The following is a 14,162-nucleotide window of genomic DNA, read 5'->3' as shown; positions in this document are numbered from 1 at the left end:
AGACCTAGCATTTCAGCTAACAATCATGCATGGGAAGCATAAAATGGAGTAACAAAAAGACCTGCAGTTTTCTAATATTGTGCCCTAACTGGAGGATGGGGGTTATCCTTGTACCTCTAAAGGACACTATATAAGCACTTCTGGTCTTCTTTTTGTTCCTCCTTTTTATGTTTCACGTGCATGTTTGTTAGCTGAAACGCCAGGTCTGCGGTGGTAACTATTTGTAGCATTAGAAATACACTTTTTAATAGAAGAGGATTGTGGCTTTTTTTTTTCCTAGATTTTCCTAGTAAGCTCTATAACCCAAAAACTAGATTTGGCTTTTTTTTTTTTTTTTTTTTTTTGTTAGAAACGCCACATATTGTTGTTTCTCGCATTTGTAGAGAGGTATTTATCATAAATACCTGTGTGTGAATTTGAAGGGATTATCTGAGCATTACTTTATACATACAATTCTTAATATTTATCATTGCACATCCTCCTTTTTTTATTTATTTTTTCTTCCATGTCCATCCACTAGCTGTTTAGCGTGACCGTATCTAAATTTTTTTCTGAATATCTTTCTTCACGGGTTGCCACACTGGAGCCATTTTTCTTTCAGCAGTACCTATCCCCTTGGGTACTAATGTCTTTACTTTGCTTATAAATATAGTTAACCAATAAAACCAAATTGATGTGCTCTGATTATTATGTGTGCACTGCTTAGGCCTGTTTCATACCTCCGTCATCGACGGTCAGTTGAAATCCGCCAAAGGTTGAAACCAGCGGATCCGTGACGGACGGATGTCAGCGGAGCACATAGTATGAAGGATCCGTGGGAGAAGCGATGCGGCCAAATTGCATGTAGATCGCGTGAGGTGGAGCGCGACCGGGAGAGAGACATCGCGGGATTTGGAGTAGCGCGATCGGGATATCGCGGGAGCTGGAGGAGCGTGATATTGCGGGAGGGACGAGAGAGAGCAAAGCCGCTAAAATCTTGGCGGATCCGTAAAAAAACGGGTGGGACGGACGACCGTCAGTCAACATCCGCCAATAATGTAAGTCTGTGGGGGGGAAAAAAACGGATCCGCCCCTTTTTTGGCGGATCAGTTTTTTTTTTTTTAAATCTGGCGGATTTTGACTGAAGGGAAAAAACGGATGTGTGAAACAGGCCTTATGGTATATGGCACCTACCAGTAGACTGTACTTTTTGCCTGGTGTACGGAGAAAAGTGAAATATCTGTTTCCCACCTTCAAAACTAGACTCCAGGGTTCTATACGGACCATAGGTAATATATACAAGAATTTCCATGGCCTTCTTCCCACACTTATACATAGGTTTATTGATGTGTTAAGACCTATGGAGTCCTGGGATGGTTGTGAATGATGCCAATCTCTGTATAGCACTGCAGAATACGCAGAAGAAGTGGCGGTCATCCAGCAGTCACTACATATATCAAGACAACATAAAATCTAAAAAACAAAACGTTAAACCGCACCCTATCAGCGTCAAAGTCTTTAAGACAGATTTGTAGAGGCGCACGTCAAAACCAGGGAGTCCATCCTGGAACAATTTCCGTAGCAATAGACAAAAAGACAGCGCCTCAGACAGTGGTGGAAAAAAAAAAAAGCCTTACATTTTATTCTGCCCCCTGTGGCGACGTTTCCTGCTTGGAAAAGGTCTTCGGACCGAAACGTCGCCACAGGAGGCAGAATAAAATGTAAGGCTTTTTTTTTTTTTTTTTTTTTCCCCCACTGTGAGGTGCTGTCTTTTTATCTAAAGTATTAACATAACATAAAATCTAAATCTTCATTTAGTTTGATTTAATATTAAAAACTGGGAATAGCTAGAAATCATGGCAGTAAGCATCCAGATGTCTTGTCTACTCGTTTCAAGCTCTTAATCCTAATTCAAAGCTTTCTGCTTGAAACTCATAGACCAGACATCTGGATGCCTACTGCCATGATTTTAGTTTTTCCCGGTTTTCAATGTTAACCCAAACAAATATGAAGGCATTTTTCATTCAATGGTGAGCGGTTGTTTTTTTTTTTTTTTCTCTCTCCCCCCTTCCTCACATTACTTTGACTGGAGAATGTCTTCACTGTTCAAGTAGGAAATAAGAGGCTTCAGAATCTTGGGGCGTATTTATTGGGGTTAATAAGGGGGTAGTCACACCCAAGCCCACATGCCTAAGTAGACCAGTCTCCTATACGGATATCGGTGCTATAAATGATATGTCATAGTTGAGAGCTTAATTACAGCTCTTGGGGCACAGAAGAATACCTTCTACAGGCAGCCACTGTCCCTCCGACAGTTCAAAAGGATGCAGCCGCTTGCAATTTAGCAATACTGTTGCAGTGGCACAGCAAATTTGCGTGTGGTTTAGGTCACACAACACTCCTGATTCGATTTTTCTGCTGCCTATCTTGATAGTTTCCGCAGCTTTCCAGCGCATAGTTTTTCTTTATGCTGATTTTGTTGCTGTGCATTGCGTGAACGCAATACAATCCGTACAAAGAATTGACATGCCTGCAAAGCAGGTCAATTTATGTGCGGAAAGTTTCCACGACGTGTAGATGAGATTTTCAAAGTCTCATTAACTTTGCTGGTACTGTATTACGCTGTGTTTCTCCGCTTGGAAACCCCTGCAATGTGTGCAGCCAGCCTCACGGTAAGTACAGGTGAAGAACATATGAACCCTGCTACTGTAGTGGGTGAACCCAGTCTCCGATCACCGGCCAAACTGAGCTCTGCTTCTTTGTACGTAGATAATGAATCGGATGGACTCAGCAGTTCCTATGAGTCTTATGATGAAGAAGACGAAGAGGGGAAAGCTCAGCGACAAATGCACCAATGGCCTTCACAGGAGGCCTCCTTAGATCTTGTCCGAGACAGCAGAATCTGCGCTTTTCTCTTGCGAAAGAAACGATTTGGCCAGTGGGCCAAGCAGCTTACGCTCATCAGAGACAACAAGCTATTGGTAAGAGAAACAGAGCTTTCCACTTCAACATTACAAAGTCCAGTCCTAAAGTCAAGAACGAATTGAATAAATAGGCTGATGTTGTAAGAGTAGGAAGGAAGAAGGATATTCTCAATTACATCCCTCAATATCACAATATTGTGGCAGCCAGAAAGGATTTCCTGTATCCACATTTCATTGGCCACCTTCATGGAAATAAACTAGAAGAGTCAGATTGGGAACGAGTTGTTTTGTGGAGGTCACTGACCAGCCCTGGGATTCTACATCTCCTGTAATCTGTGGAGTCAGGGATTCTGTCTGACACATCAAAGTCCTGCAAAAAGCTGTGACTTCTTAGCATACAGTTAGGTCCATATATGTTTGGACAGAGACAACATGTTCTAATCTTGGTTCTAGACATTATCACAATGAATTTAAAACAAAACAGTTCAGATGTAGTTGAAGTTCAGACTTTCAGCTTTCATTTGAGGGTATCCACATCAAAATTGGATCAAGGGTTTAGGAGTTTCAGCTCCTTAACATGTGCCACCCTGTTTTTAAAGGGACCAAAAGTAATTGGACAATTGACCCCAAGGCTATTTCATGGACAGGTGTGGGCAATCCCTTTGTTATGTCATTCTCAATTAAGCAGATAAAAGGCCTGGAGTTGATTTGAGGTGTGGTGCTTGCATTTGGAAGGTTTTGCTGTGAAGGAAACATTCGGTCAAAGGAGCTCTCCATGCAGGTGAAACAAGCCATCCTTAAGCTGCAAAAACAGAAAAAACGCATCCGAGAAATTGCTACAACATTAGGAGTGGCAAAGTCTACAGTTTGGTACATCCTGAGAAAGAAAGCAAGCACTGGTGAACTCATCAATGCAAAAAGACCTGGGCGCCCACAGAAGACAACAGTGGTGGATGATCGCAGAATAATCTCCATGGTGAAGAGAAACCCCTTCACAACAGCCAACCAAGTGAACACCACTCTCCAGGAGGTAGGCGTATCAATATCCAAATCTATCATAAAGAGAAGACTGCATGAAAGTAATTACAGAGGGTTCACTGCACGGTGCAAGCCACTCATAAGCATCAAGAATAAAAAGGCTAGACAGGACTTTGCTAAAAAACATCTAAAAAAGCCAGCACAGTTCTGGAAGAACATTCTTTGGACAGATGAAACCAAGATCAACCTCTACCAGAATGATGGAAAGAGAAAAGTATGGCGAAGGCGTGGTACAGCTCATGATCCAAAGCATACCACATCATCTGTAAAACACAGCGGAGTCAGTGTGATGGCTTGGGCATGCATGGCTGCCAACGGCACTGGGTCACTAGTGTTTATTGATGATGTGACACAGGACAGAAGCAGCCGAATGAATTCTGAGGTATTCAGAGCCATACAGTGTGCTCAGATCCAGCCAATGCAGCCAAACTGATTGGTCGTTGTTTCATACTACAGATGGACAATGACCCAAAACAAAGCCAAAGCAACCCAGGAGTTTATTAAAGCAAAGAAATGGAATATTCTTGAATGGCCAAGTCAGTCACCTGATCAACCCAATTGAGCATGCATTTCACTTGTTAAAGACTAAACTTCAGAAAGAAAGGCCCACAAACAAACAGCAACTGAAAACCACCGCAGTGAAGGCCTGGCAGAGCATCAAAAAGGAGGAAACACAGCGTCTGGTGATGGCCATGAGTTCAAGACTTCAGGCAGTCATTGCCAATAAAGGGTTTTCAACCAAGTTCTAGAAATGAACATTTTATTTACAATTATTTAATCTGTCCAATTACTTTTGGTCCCTTTTAAAAACAGGGCGGCACATGTTAAGGAGCTGAAACTCCTAAACCCTTCATCCAATTTTAATGTGGATACCCTCAAATGAAAGCTGAAAGTCTGAACTTCAACTGCATCTGAATTGTTTTGTTTAAAATTCATTGTGGTAATGTCTAGAACCAAAATTAGAAAAATGTTGTCTCTGTCCAACTATATATGGACCTAACTCTATGCCTGTACAATGACTTAAGTGAGTGACACATGCAGTGCATTTCATTATAGGCATTTACCATAACATGAACTGAAAATAGGAATGTAATACACAATGTGCTGAAGTCTAGTCCGAGAGCCTAAATCTCAGGATACATGACTGCAGGCTAACCCAGGGGCAGACATATCATTGGGGCCCAGGGGATAAGGGGTCCCTTTACCACCTTCAAAGCAGGTGGAATTGCACATTTTGATGAGTTATTGCACAGGGATCTTCTTCTGTCTGTGTCCGCCATTGAGCTGACCACTATGCTGACATGCTTATAAATCCCAGAAGTCAACCTGAGCTGTTAGTGTGTATTCATACGAGAAATTGGTCGCAAAAATTTTTATGGACGAAAATCATTTTGTACAACTGTATGGAGATGTGATAGTAACCAACACATGATTTCTGCAAACCCTAATGGGAATGTTGTAGACCTTTCAGGGAAAATCTACCAGGTGTGAATTTACCCTTAGGGTGGTTTCATATGAATTTTTTTTTTTTTTTTGCCACTTTTTTCGTAAATGTAGTGTGCTCTTTACGTTTTTTTTCATGTATTTTCCTAGGGTTTCTCTCTTGGAACATATATGCTAAATGAAAATAAAACACAGGCGGTTAGCCCTATCTTAGACATTTGTATATCCACTGGTAAATCCACCTCTGGGACCTGCACCCATCCCAAGAATGTGTGTTCCCCCAATCACTGTCCCACCTTCTAAACCAACGGCTATGAATAGAGAGGTGTCCGAACAGGGGCGGACATACCGCATGTGCACTGGGCTGCACTGCACTGGGGCCCGGAGGTGGAGGGGGGGGCCCCTGCAGGGCGGCTAATAATGTGGGCAATCTGGCCTGTTTATGCGGCTCCGGGGGTCCCCTGGCCAGATTGCTCTCATGTGCAGATGTCATCATTCAGTGCGCAGCTGTGCCAGAGAGAGGAAGCTGACTATGATGCTGCGAGAGAGCGTGCAGAAAGGTGAGAGGTGCTGTGTGTGTGGAGATGAGGGGTGGTGTGTGTGCGTGCGTACGTAGTGCTGTGGGTGATGGTGCAGAGAGGTGAATGGTGCTGTGTGTAGGTGGTGGGGGAGAAAGTAATGATGGAGGTGGTGGAAAGGCCAATAATAAGGGAGGGGGGAATGATGGGGGTGGTGGTGGAAAAAGCAATGATGATGGGGAGGAGGAAATGATGGAGGTGGTGGGGGAGAAGGCAATGATGGAGGTGGTGGAAAGGGTAATGATTGGGGGGTGGTGGGGGAGAAGGAAATGATGGTGGAATAGGCAATGATGAGGGTGGGGAGAGGACAATGGGATGAGGGGTGTGGGGGATGGGAAGGGGATTTTGTAATGGACTTAGGAACAAGGGGAGGTGGAGGAAGACGTTATTCTCGCTTATTATCTATAACACAGTCCCTTAGTATATAGTGTACTCACTTATTTTGTATAACACCATCCTTAGTTACATAGTTTCCTCTTTTATTATGTATAACACGGTTCCTTATTACGTACCATCCTCTCTAGTTATATATGGTGCCGTCCCTTATTATATAGCTTACTCTGCTGTTATGTACAGTGCTGTTTCTTACATAGTGTATTCTTGTAATTTTTGTTATTCACAGCGCCCTCTTTTATTATAGTCCCCTCTCTTGTTAGATATAAAATGACTGCTGATGGAGGGAGCCGGTGACCAGATGACCAGCTCCTCCATTAGAAAAGAAGCTTTCCCATGCTCCATCAGCCATCATTGCATTATACAGCAAACAAGACAGGACGGTATGTAATAAAATCAGGGCTCTATATAATTCAATATGTAAGGGACGGTGCTGTACATAACAAGAGAGGGCACTGCATAATAAGGGATGGCAATATACATAATAAAGGAGACTATGTAATATAATGTGTGTGTGGCCATATACTATACATATATATGTAGATTTGTCGCCATAAAAGGAGCTGGTCTCTACCGACTAGCTCAGATAAAATTCCTGAGTTCACTGTACAAATCAATAAGACGATTTATTGTATCTAACTTGTGTAAACCTAAAATAACAAACGTGTGTAGTTAAAACAATTTTTGGCTAATATTTAGCTCTAATTTCTCAGACATTAGAAACCTCATCACCATGGTCATTAATGGAAGCTGTATGATCCCAATAATTGTATACTACCCAGTATTTACGTTTATTTCTGACTGTCCGTGTGCGGCCTTATACTTCATTTCTGGTAATAAATGTTTCTATCTACAGTGTTATAAGAGCTCCAAAGACCAGCATCCTCACTTAGAGATGCCCTTGCCCCTGTGTGGTGTCACTTATGTCCCCAAGGACGGGAGACGTAAGAAGCATGAGCTGCGAGTCTGTCTGCCTAATTCTGAGCTGCTTGTGTTGGCGGTCCAAAGTCGGGAACAGGCTGAAGAATGGATGAGGGTAATGGCACTGATGTGTAGTTGCCAAACTGTATACACAGTAAAACAATGCAATAACAATATTAAAACATGGAAGGATGAACTAGGAAAGTAATTGTGATTTGCAAGTTAAGAATATACCAGTACTTGTCTCTTACAGGCCTCACAATGTAACTGCCCAACTTCAAGATACAGCCACTTATCGTATTCTTTCAGAATTATTTGATCAAGGATTAAATCCTCATGGGCATTCTCCCCTTCTTTGTGGGAGATTCCTACCCTCTCACTACTTCTTAAGGTGGACATACACTGGCAAATATGTTGCCTGAATGCTTGTTTGACCGACAGCTATTCTTCCTGACCTCCCTAAACACATGCGTCCTCGGCATTTTAGCTATCATGAGAACATAGGATCAGGCATGTTGACGATTGACATGCCCAATCCTTTGTCCCTAAACCTGCACAAAAGGATTTGCTGCACAATTAATTCACATTAGATGGTTGGTGGGTTCAACCAGGATTTGTATAATGTAATATGGCCACCTTTAATCCACACATCAAAAATATACAGTGGGTATCGGTACTTTTGATGGATAGTACTTGTACCCATGTTATTATATTGGGCTGTGAATTTTTTTTTTTCCTCTGAGTGGCTCAAGGCTAATCAGTGACATTGTCTGAATGTCATATCAAAATCTGCATGTCAAGTCTATGGATCTGTTGAAAAAAATTGGACTGCACTTGGGTGACATCTGAGTGCAGTCTGATTTTCACAGACTGAGTGAATGAAGAAGGTGGAGAAACTTTTTTTTTCTTTTCTTTCCATCTGTGAGAGAGGCCGATACCAACTTTGATCAGAGTCTCATTGGCAGAATCGAACTAATTTTCTTGAATGGAAAATAGTCATGTAACCCTACCCATAGTGTAAGACATACAGTAGGAATTTATGCTCCGTCTGGGTACATAAACATTAGTAAATAAGCTGTGCCCAAAATGTGAATAGTGTGGTTGTCAAATATGCATAGTTTGTGAACACATGTGGGTGTGTATATATGGCACATGTCTATGGTAAACGCTATACTGCTCTCTTCTATAGGTGATCAGAGAGGTCAGCAGCCCAAACACATTGCAGCCTCTGGCTTCCCCAGCACTGAGACACAAACTAGACCTGGATAAGGTAAAATCCTCACTTCTGTTATGGTTCAGTCTATACCTGCCAGCGGCATCGGTTTTGTCCACAGGGCTCTGAACTTGACAACCTCGTATAGGTTGAGATCAAATTTCACAAAGAGGTGAAATGTTGCTGTAAATGCTGTGACCCCTGCCACCAATCACTCGGCACAGCAGTGATACTCAGACTGCTGAGCACTGATTAACTGCAGAGGTCCTGTGCACTGTAGTCATCAAAGATTAGGGACAGTTTTGGAGAGCTGGAGCAGGGTTGGGAATTCGGTTGATTTTAATTTTATTTATAGGAAGACCTTTTGGGTTAAAAATGTATTAATTGAAAATCCCAACTTTGCAGCATTCATGGCCTCTAGATAAAAAGACAAAGCCCTTAAAAATCCATATTACAAGCCTGCTCCGTTACCTCTGAGGCACCACCATTTGTCAGATTCAGTACTTTTGGGCTCATACCCATTTGCGAGAAATACGGACGAGTGCCTCTCCACTACTAACATCGGGGCTTGATGTTATCTGAAAGGCGACATCAAACCCCCAACTATTACCACATATGCCACCGCTACAGGGCAGTGGGAAGAGCAAGGCTATGTACCAGAATTGGCGCATCTTAGAAGCCTAGCAGGGGCCCAGCGAATACTATACTGTTCCCTACAGCGCAGATCTGTAAGAAAGCCCAGGGCCGGACTGGGACTAAAATTCAGCCCTGGCATTTGAAGTTACACAGGCCCACTAGTCACATGGTGACTATATAATATCTTTGTACACTTGTAGTTTACAAGAAGTGAGAGGAGATTAACACGACTATACTGTATAACATGTAGTCACAGCTGTGCCCAGTATTTCAGCTCAGTCCTATTTATTGCTTTTAGGTACAGTACTCCTCCCAAAGCTCTGTCCCCTTTTGTATGCATGATTACAGAATTCCTGGCAGAACTGCTCTTTATTGGGTAACCAGACCCCCTGGTCATAGCCGCCCCTATCATACCTCCCAACTTTTGAAGGAGGGAAAGATTGAGAAAGACTGCGGCGCGCGCAGCGCGCTGCTGCAAATTTTGGCCACACCCATTTCACAACTAGTCACACCCATGTCCACACCTAATCACACCCATTTAGCACTGCATATCACAGTGACTGGTACTGAGGGCACAGTGGCTGGCATTATGGGCACACTGACTGGCGCAAAGGAAGAGAGAAAACAGAGAGAGAGAGAAAAGAAAACAGAGCGAGAAAGAAAGGGGAAAGAAAGAACAGAGAGAGACAGAGAAAGAACAGTGAGAGAAAGAAAGAAGTAAAGAAAAGAAAGAACAGAGAGAAAGAAAGGGGAAAGAAAGAACAGTGAGAGACAAAGAAAGAACAGTGAGAGACAGAGAGAAAGAAAGAGGGGAAAGAAAGAGAGGAAAGAAAAAGAAAAAAAGAGGGGAAGAAAGAACAGAGAGAAAAAAGAAAGATTAGAGAGAGAAAAAGAAAATGAGGGAAAGACAGAACAGAGAAAGAAATAAAGAAAGATTCTATAAAGATACTATAGCAGCCCGGCTCCCATTGTAGTGCCCACCTGAGCCTCCCGGTACAGGACATATCATGATCCGCTCACATGGCCGGCATCCCCGATTCCAAGGCGATCCTGCTGTCTGCGCTGTCGGAGGAGGACACGGTGATGGATCTGAAGCATTCCTGGTTCCGTCACAATCTCCTCAAGAAATTATCTCATTTCCGGTCAGCTTCCAGCACATCACTTCAGGTGGAACGTCATGTGTGTGTTTTAAAATGCTCCTCGGGGCTCCGCCGTGTACTCCTGTGTCCGTGGGAAAAGCCCGCTTTGTATGCCTTGTACACACTTGGCTCCGCTCCGTACATCCCGTACACATATGGCTCCACTCCATACACACACTGCTCCACTCCGTCCACCTCGTACACGCGCGGCTCCGCTCCGTACATCCCGTACACACATGGCTCCACTCCGTACACCTCGTACACGCGCGGCTCCTCTCCGTACACCTCGTACACGCGCGGCTCCTCTCCGTCCACCTCGTACACGCGCGGCTCCTCTCCGTCCACCTCGTACACGCGCGGCTCCTCTCCGTCCACCTCGTACACGCGCGGCTCCTCTCCGTCCACCTCGTACACGCGCGGCTCCTCTCCGTCCACCTCGTACACGCGCGGCTCCTCTCCGTCCACCTCGTACACGCGCGGCTCCGCTCCGTCCACCTCGTACACGCGCGGCTCCGCTCCGTCCACCTCGTACACGCGCGGCTCCGCTCCGTCCACCTCGTACACGCGCGGCTCCGCTCCGTCCACCTCGTACACGCGCGGCTCCGCTCCGTACACCTCGTACACGCGCGGCTCCGCTCCGTACACCTCGTACACGCGCGGCTCTGCTACATCCACACTGTAAATCCTGACCCCACACATACTTACCTCAACCAGCACCATGACAACAGCAAAGCAGAGTCTTGCAGACGGTAGAGGCAAGGCTGAGCGCACAGGACATGTGATGAGGTCACAGGAGGGGCGGAGTCAGGGGTGACATGATCGGGGGTCTGGACAAAGGCTCCTGATCATGTGACCCCCTGACTCCTCCCCTCCTGTGACCTCATCACAGGTCCTGCGAACAGAGCGAGCAGGCAAGCGAGTGCAACGCTGTGAGTGGCTGCGGGGGAGGGGGTCTCATGCTAAGGCGAGGATGGGGTGCGTGGGGGGGGGCGTGGCGGCTTATCTCCCTGCAGTGCGGGAGGAACTTGAAACTATCACCGCCGTGCCCGGAGAGGGCCGTCGTCAGGAGCAACAGTGGCCGCAGCAGCTGGCAAGCGGCCAGATGATCGGGCGCTGCCGCCCGCGGCCCACGTGACAGCGGCCCAGCGGGAAAATGCCCGGTTGGTTATATTGCCAATCCGGGCCTGAGAAAGCCTCATACATGAGCCCATGTCACTGAGGATCCATCATACATAGTGAACAATCATCGGTGTGAAGTAATAGATCGTGTCGGCTTTCAGCCACTAGATGCAAACAAGCATGTCCCCATCTGGAACCAGCAAGCAGTGATGTTACATTTTATTACACAATGATAACCAGCAGGGAAATGCAATCATATAGCAAGCGATTTTATAGATTTCTGTCTCTTAACTGTCTGCAGAGACTATCCCATGACAAAACCTCCGATTCGGACAGCGCTGCCAATGGAGAGAACGGCTCCCCCAGTGGGAAGGAGAACCGGGACAATGGTGAGTTCTCCTAGTGATACAGAGCCTATAACCTGGAGCCTGCCAAAGCTAGAGAGAGAGATCTCTTTTTCTCCTTTTTTCTTTTCTTTTTTTTTTTTCTCATTCTCTCATTATTTCAGTGGAAAGGTAAATGTTTTGTTGAGACTCTTGATAATGCCAAATATCTCCTATGGGAATATTACCAAGTGTTTATTCTACTCTAGCGAAGTGTCGGAAGACAGGTTTGGCCGAACTGAAGGGTTCTATGAGCCGAGCTGCAGGGAAGAAAATTACTAGGATAATTAGTTTTTCTAAAAAGAAGCCATCGGCTGAAGAGCAGCACACCTCCTCTACTGATGACGATGTGCCCTGCTGTGGTAAGTGGCAACAGGCCAGCGCTGGCTTCTACACACTCTAGATGAGGGGTCTCAGACTCGGCTAGGTATATGGGCCGCATAATTAAAAAATAAATTTGAATTTGGGGGGGCCGCATTCTTTGTAGGACAAAGTGTCATTTTTTTTTTTTCTTTTTTTAGTGATACCATTTTTCCTGTACACTTTTTGAACATTTTTGCCGTATCTTTTAGTTTTCTGTATCTGTTATTGTAGTTTCATCTGTTCCTTTTGGCCTTTTGTAATTTTGTACCAGCATAGACAAGCAATTGTACGCATTAACTATAATTGTAATTGCATTACTTTGTCCAGTGTTGCGAGGATATTTTATTTTCCATGGTTTTTCAGTTTATATATGTCATCACATCATCTTCCTCTGTGCTATCTGTTCTAGGCTTCCTGAGCGTGCTTGTAAATCAGTGCTGGAAAGAACGCTGGTGCCGGTTAAAGGGACAGACTCTCTACTTCCACAAAGACCGCAATGATCTCCGGACACACATGAATTCTATTTGCCTTCGTGGTTGTGAAGTGTCACCAGGATTTGGGCCTCAGCATCCATTTGGTTTCCGGATACTAAGGCAAAATCAAGAAATCTCAGTGTTGGAGGTATAGTCCTATTTTGTATGCTTCTATTTTATTGTCAATATGTCACGGAATTTACTGCGACAGAGAGGAGTCAAATGACCTCATGTCTGATTTCTCCTACTTCTGTACTGATTAGAAGCACTACACCTTAATATTAAATGGTGTCAATTTCTTTTGGCAGTGCAAGGGTTAATCTGCTCAGGTGAGAGCTCCTGGAGCATTTAGGCTCTCAGCTGTGCACTGTTTGCCACTCCCATCTCCTATATAAACTGGATCCTAGCTAGCACTCATTGTCAGAGTCAGCTTATGCTGCATGCCTGGAGGTTGTTGGTGGATTTATCTGTGATTATTGCTAGGTTTTGAGTGTGTTAATTCCCTTTCTTCTACTTTGGTTTAACCCCATCCTCCACTCCCTGGTGTATACCTCTTTTTTTTTTTTGTTTGTGTGTATATTTGTATGATTGGTAATCTCCTTTATCCCTCTTCGTATTACCTTGTTAGTTTGATTGGTGTATTATGATACATTACTACTTGACTCTTCCCTGGGTGGGCGAAGGGTACAGACTGAGGGCAGATCCAGGAGCTGAGGCAAAGTACGTGGCCCTGGCGTCTTCACCTTCAGAAGTAATCCAGGGAACAGGGAGAGCTAGGGTGCCCCAAGCTTTGAGGACTGGGAAGGAGCCCCTGGTCCTGGGACACCTACAACAGATTTGACACAATAGTTATAGTGAACATAAAGAAATAATAGAATACATGATGGCTTTGTCACGTCATACTTATGTTGTATGAAAAAGAACAAAAGGGATGGCACTCACCGTTCTGAAGTGAATTTATTTTCAGATAAAAAGCATAGGCTCAGGAGAGATGTGTGAAGTGTGGACAACGGCTCCCGTTGAAGCGCAGTTGGCGTGAAACGGCTGTTGTCCACAGTTCACATCTCTCTCGAGCCTATGCTTTTTATCTGAAAATAAATTCACTTCAGAACGGTGAGTGCCATACCTTTTGTTCTTTTCATACAACGTAGCCAGGCATGTTTTTCTTTGGATTGAGCACCCGTTCTGTGGGTAGCTGGCGTGCAGCCCAGGTGTGTGAGTTTGTACCGCACTATAGTGCACATTAAGGTGGCGGCAGTGATGCCGAATTTTCTTCTTGGACATGTCATACTTATAATCTCCTAACAGAAGCTACTGTATACAGTGTTTTAACTCTAAGGGTATGTTTCCACGATCAGTATTGGCAGTGCTTTGGATGCAGCTCTCTCCAAAGAGCTGCAGGCTTTTGTACGCGCCGTGATTCCGCATGTGTTTATTTAACCATGCGGAATCACCGTGTCCTATACGTAGGATGGTGATATTACCTTGCGGAGACTGCGTGTCCCTGCAAGATAAATAGACATGCTGCGGTCTAGAAGGATGCGCCGCATGTCCGGTTAC

The 14,162-nt window shown here is 44.6% G+C and overlaps 1 protein-coding gene across 1 annotated transcript in view; it reads left to right on the top strand.

Moving 5' to 3' along the window:
- Positions 1–14,162, top strand: part of AFAP1L1 (actin filament associated protein 1 like 1) — a 101,949-nt gene that overhangs the window by 66,436 nt on the left and 21,351 nt on the right. Inside the window, exons 6-11 of the mRNA XM_073575203.1 lie at positions 2,749–2,960; positions 7,212–7,391; positions 8,466–8,546; positions 11,685–11,772; positions 11,976–12,128; positions 12,539–12,750. Of these exons, the coding sequence (XP_073431304.1) occupies positions 2,749–2,960; positions 7,212–7,391; positions 8,466–8,546; positions 11,685–11,772; positions 11,976–12,128; positions 12,539–12,750 (926 nt within the window). The remainder of the gene's footprint in view (positions 1–2,748; positions 2,961–7,211; positions 7,392–8,465; positions 8,547–11,684; positions 11,773–11,975; positions 12,129–12,538; positions 12,751–14,162) is intronic.

This window comes from Dendrobates tinctorius, unplaced genomic scaffold (genome assembly GCF_039654945.1).
Source record: "Dendrobates tinctorius isolate UK_male_01 unplaced genomic scaffold, ASM3965494v1 ptg000043l, whole genome shotgun sequence".
In the NCBI taxonomy this organism is placed as follows: Eukaryota; Metazoa; Chordata; class Amphibia; order Anura; family Dendrobatidae; genus Dendrobates; species Dendrobates tinctorius.
The sequence above is the reverse complement of the archived record's forward strand: the minus strand, read 5'-3'. Positions and strand labels throughout refer to the sequence as shown.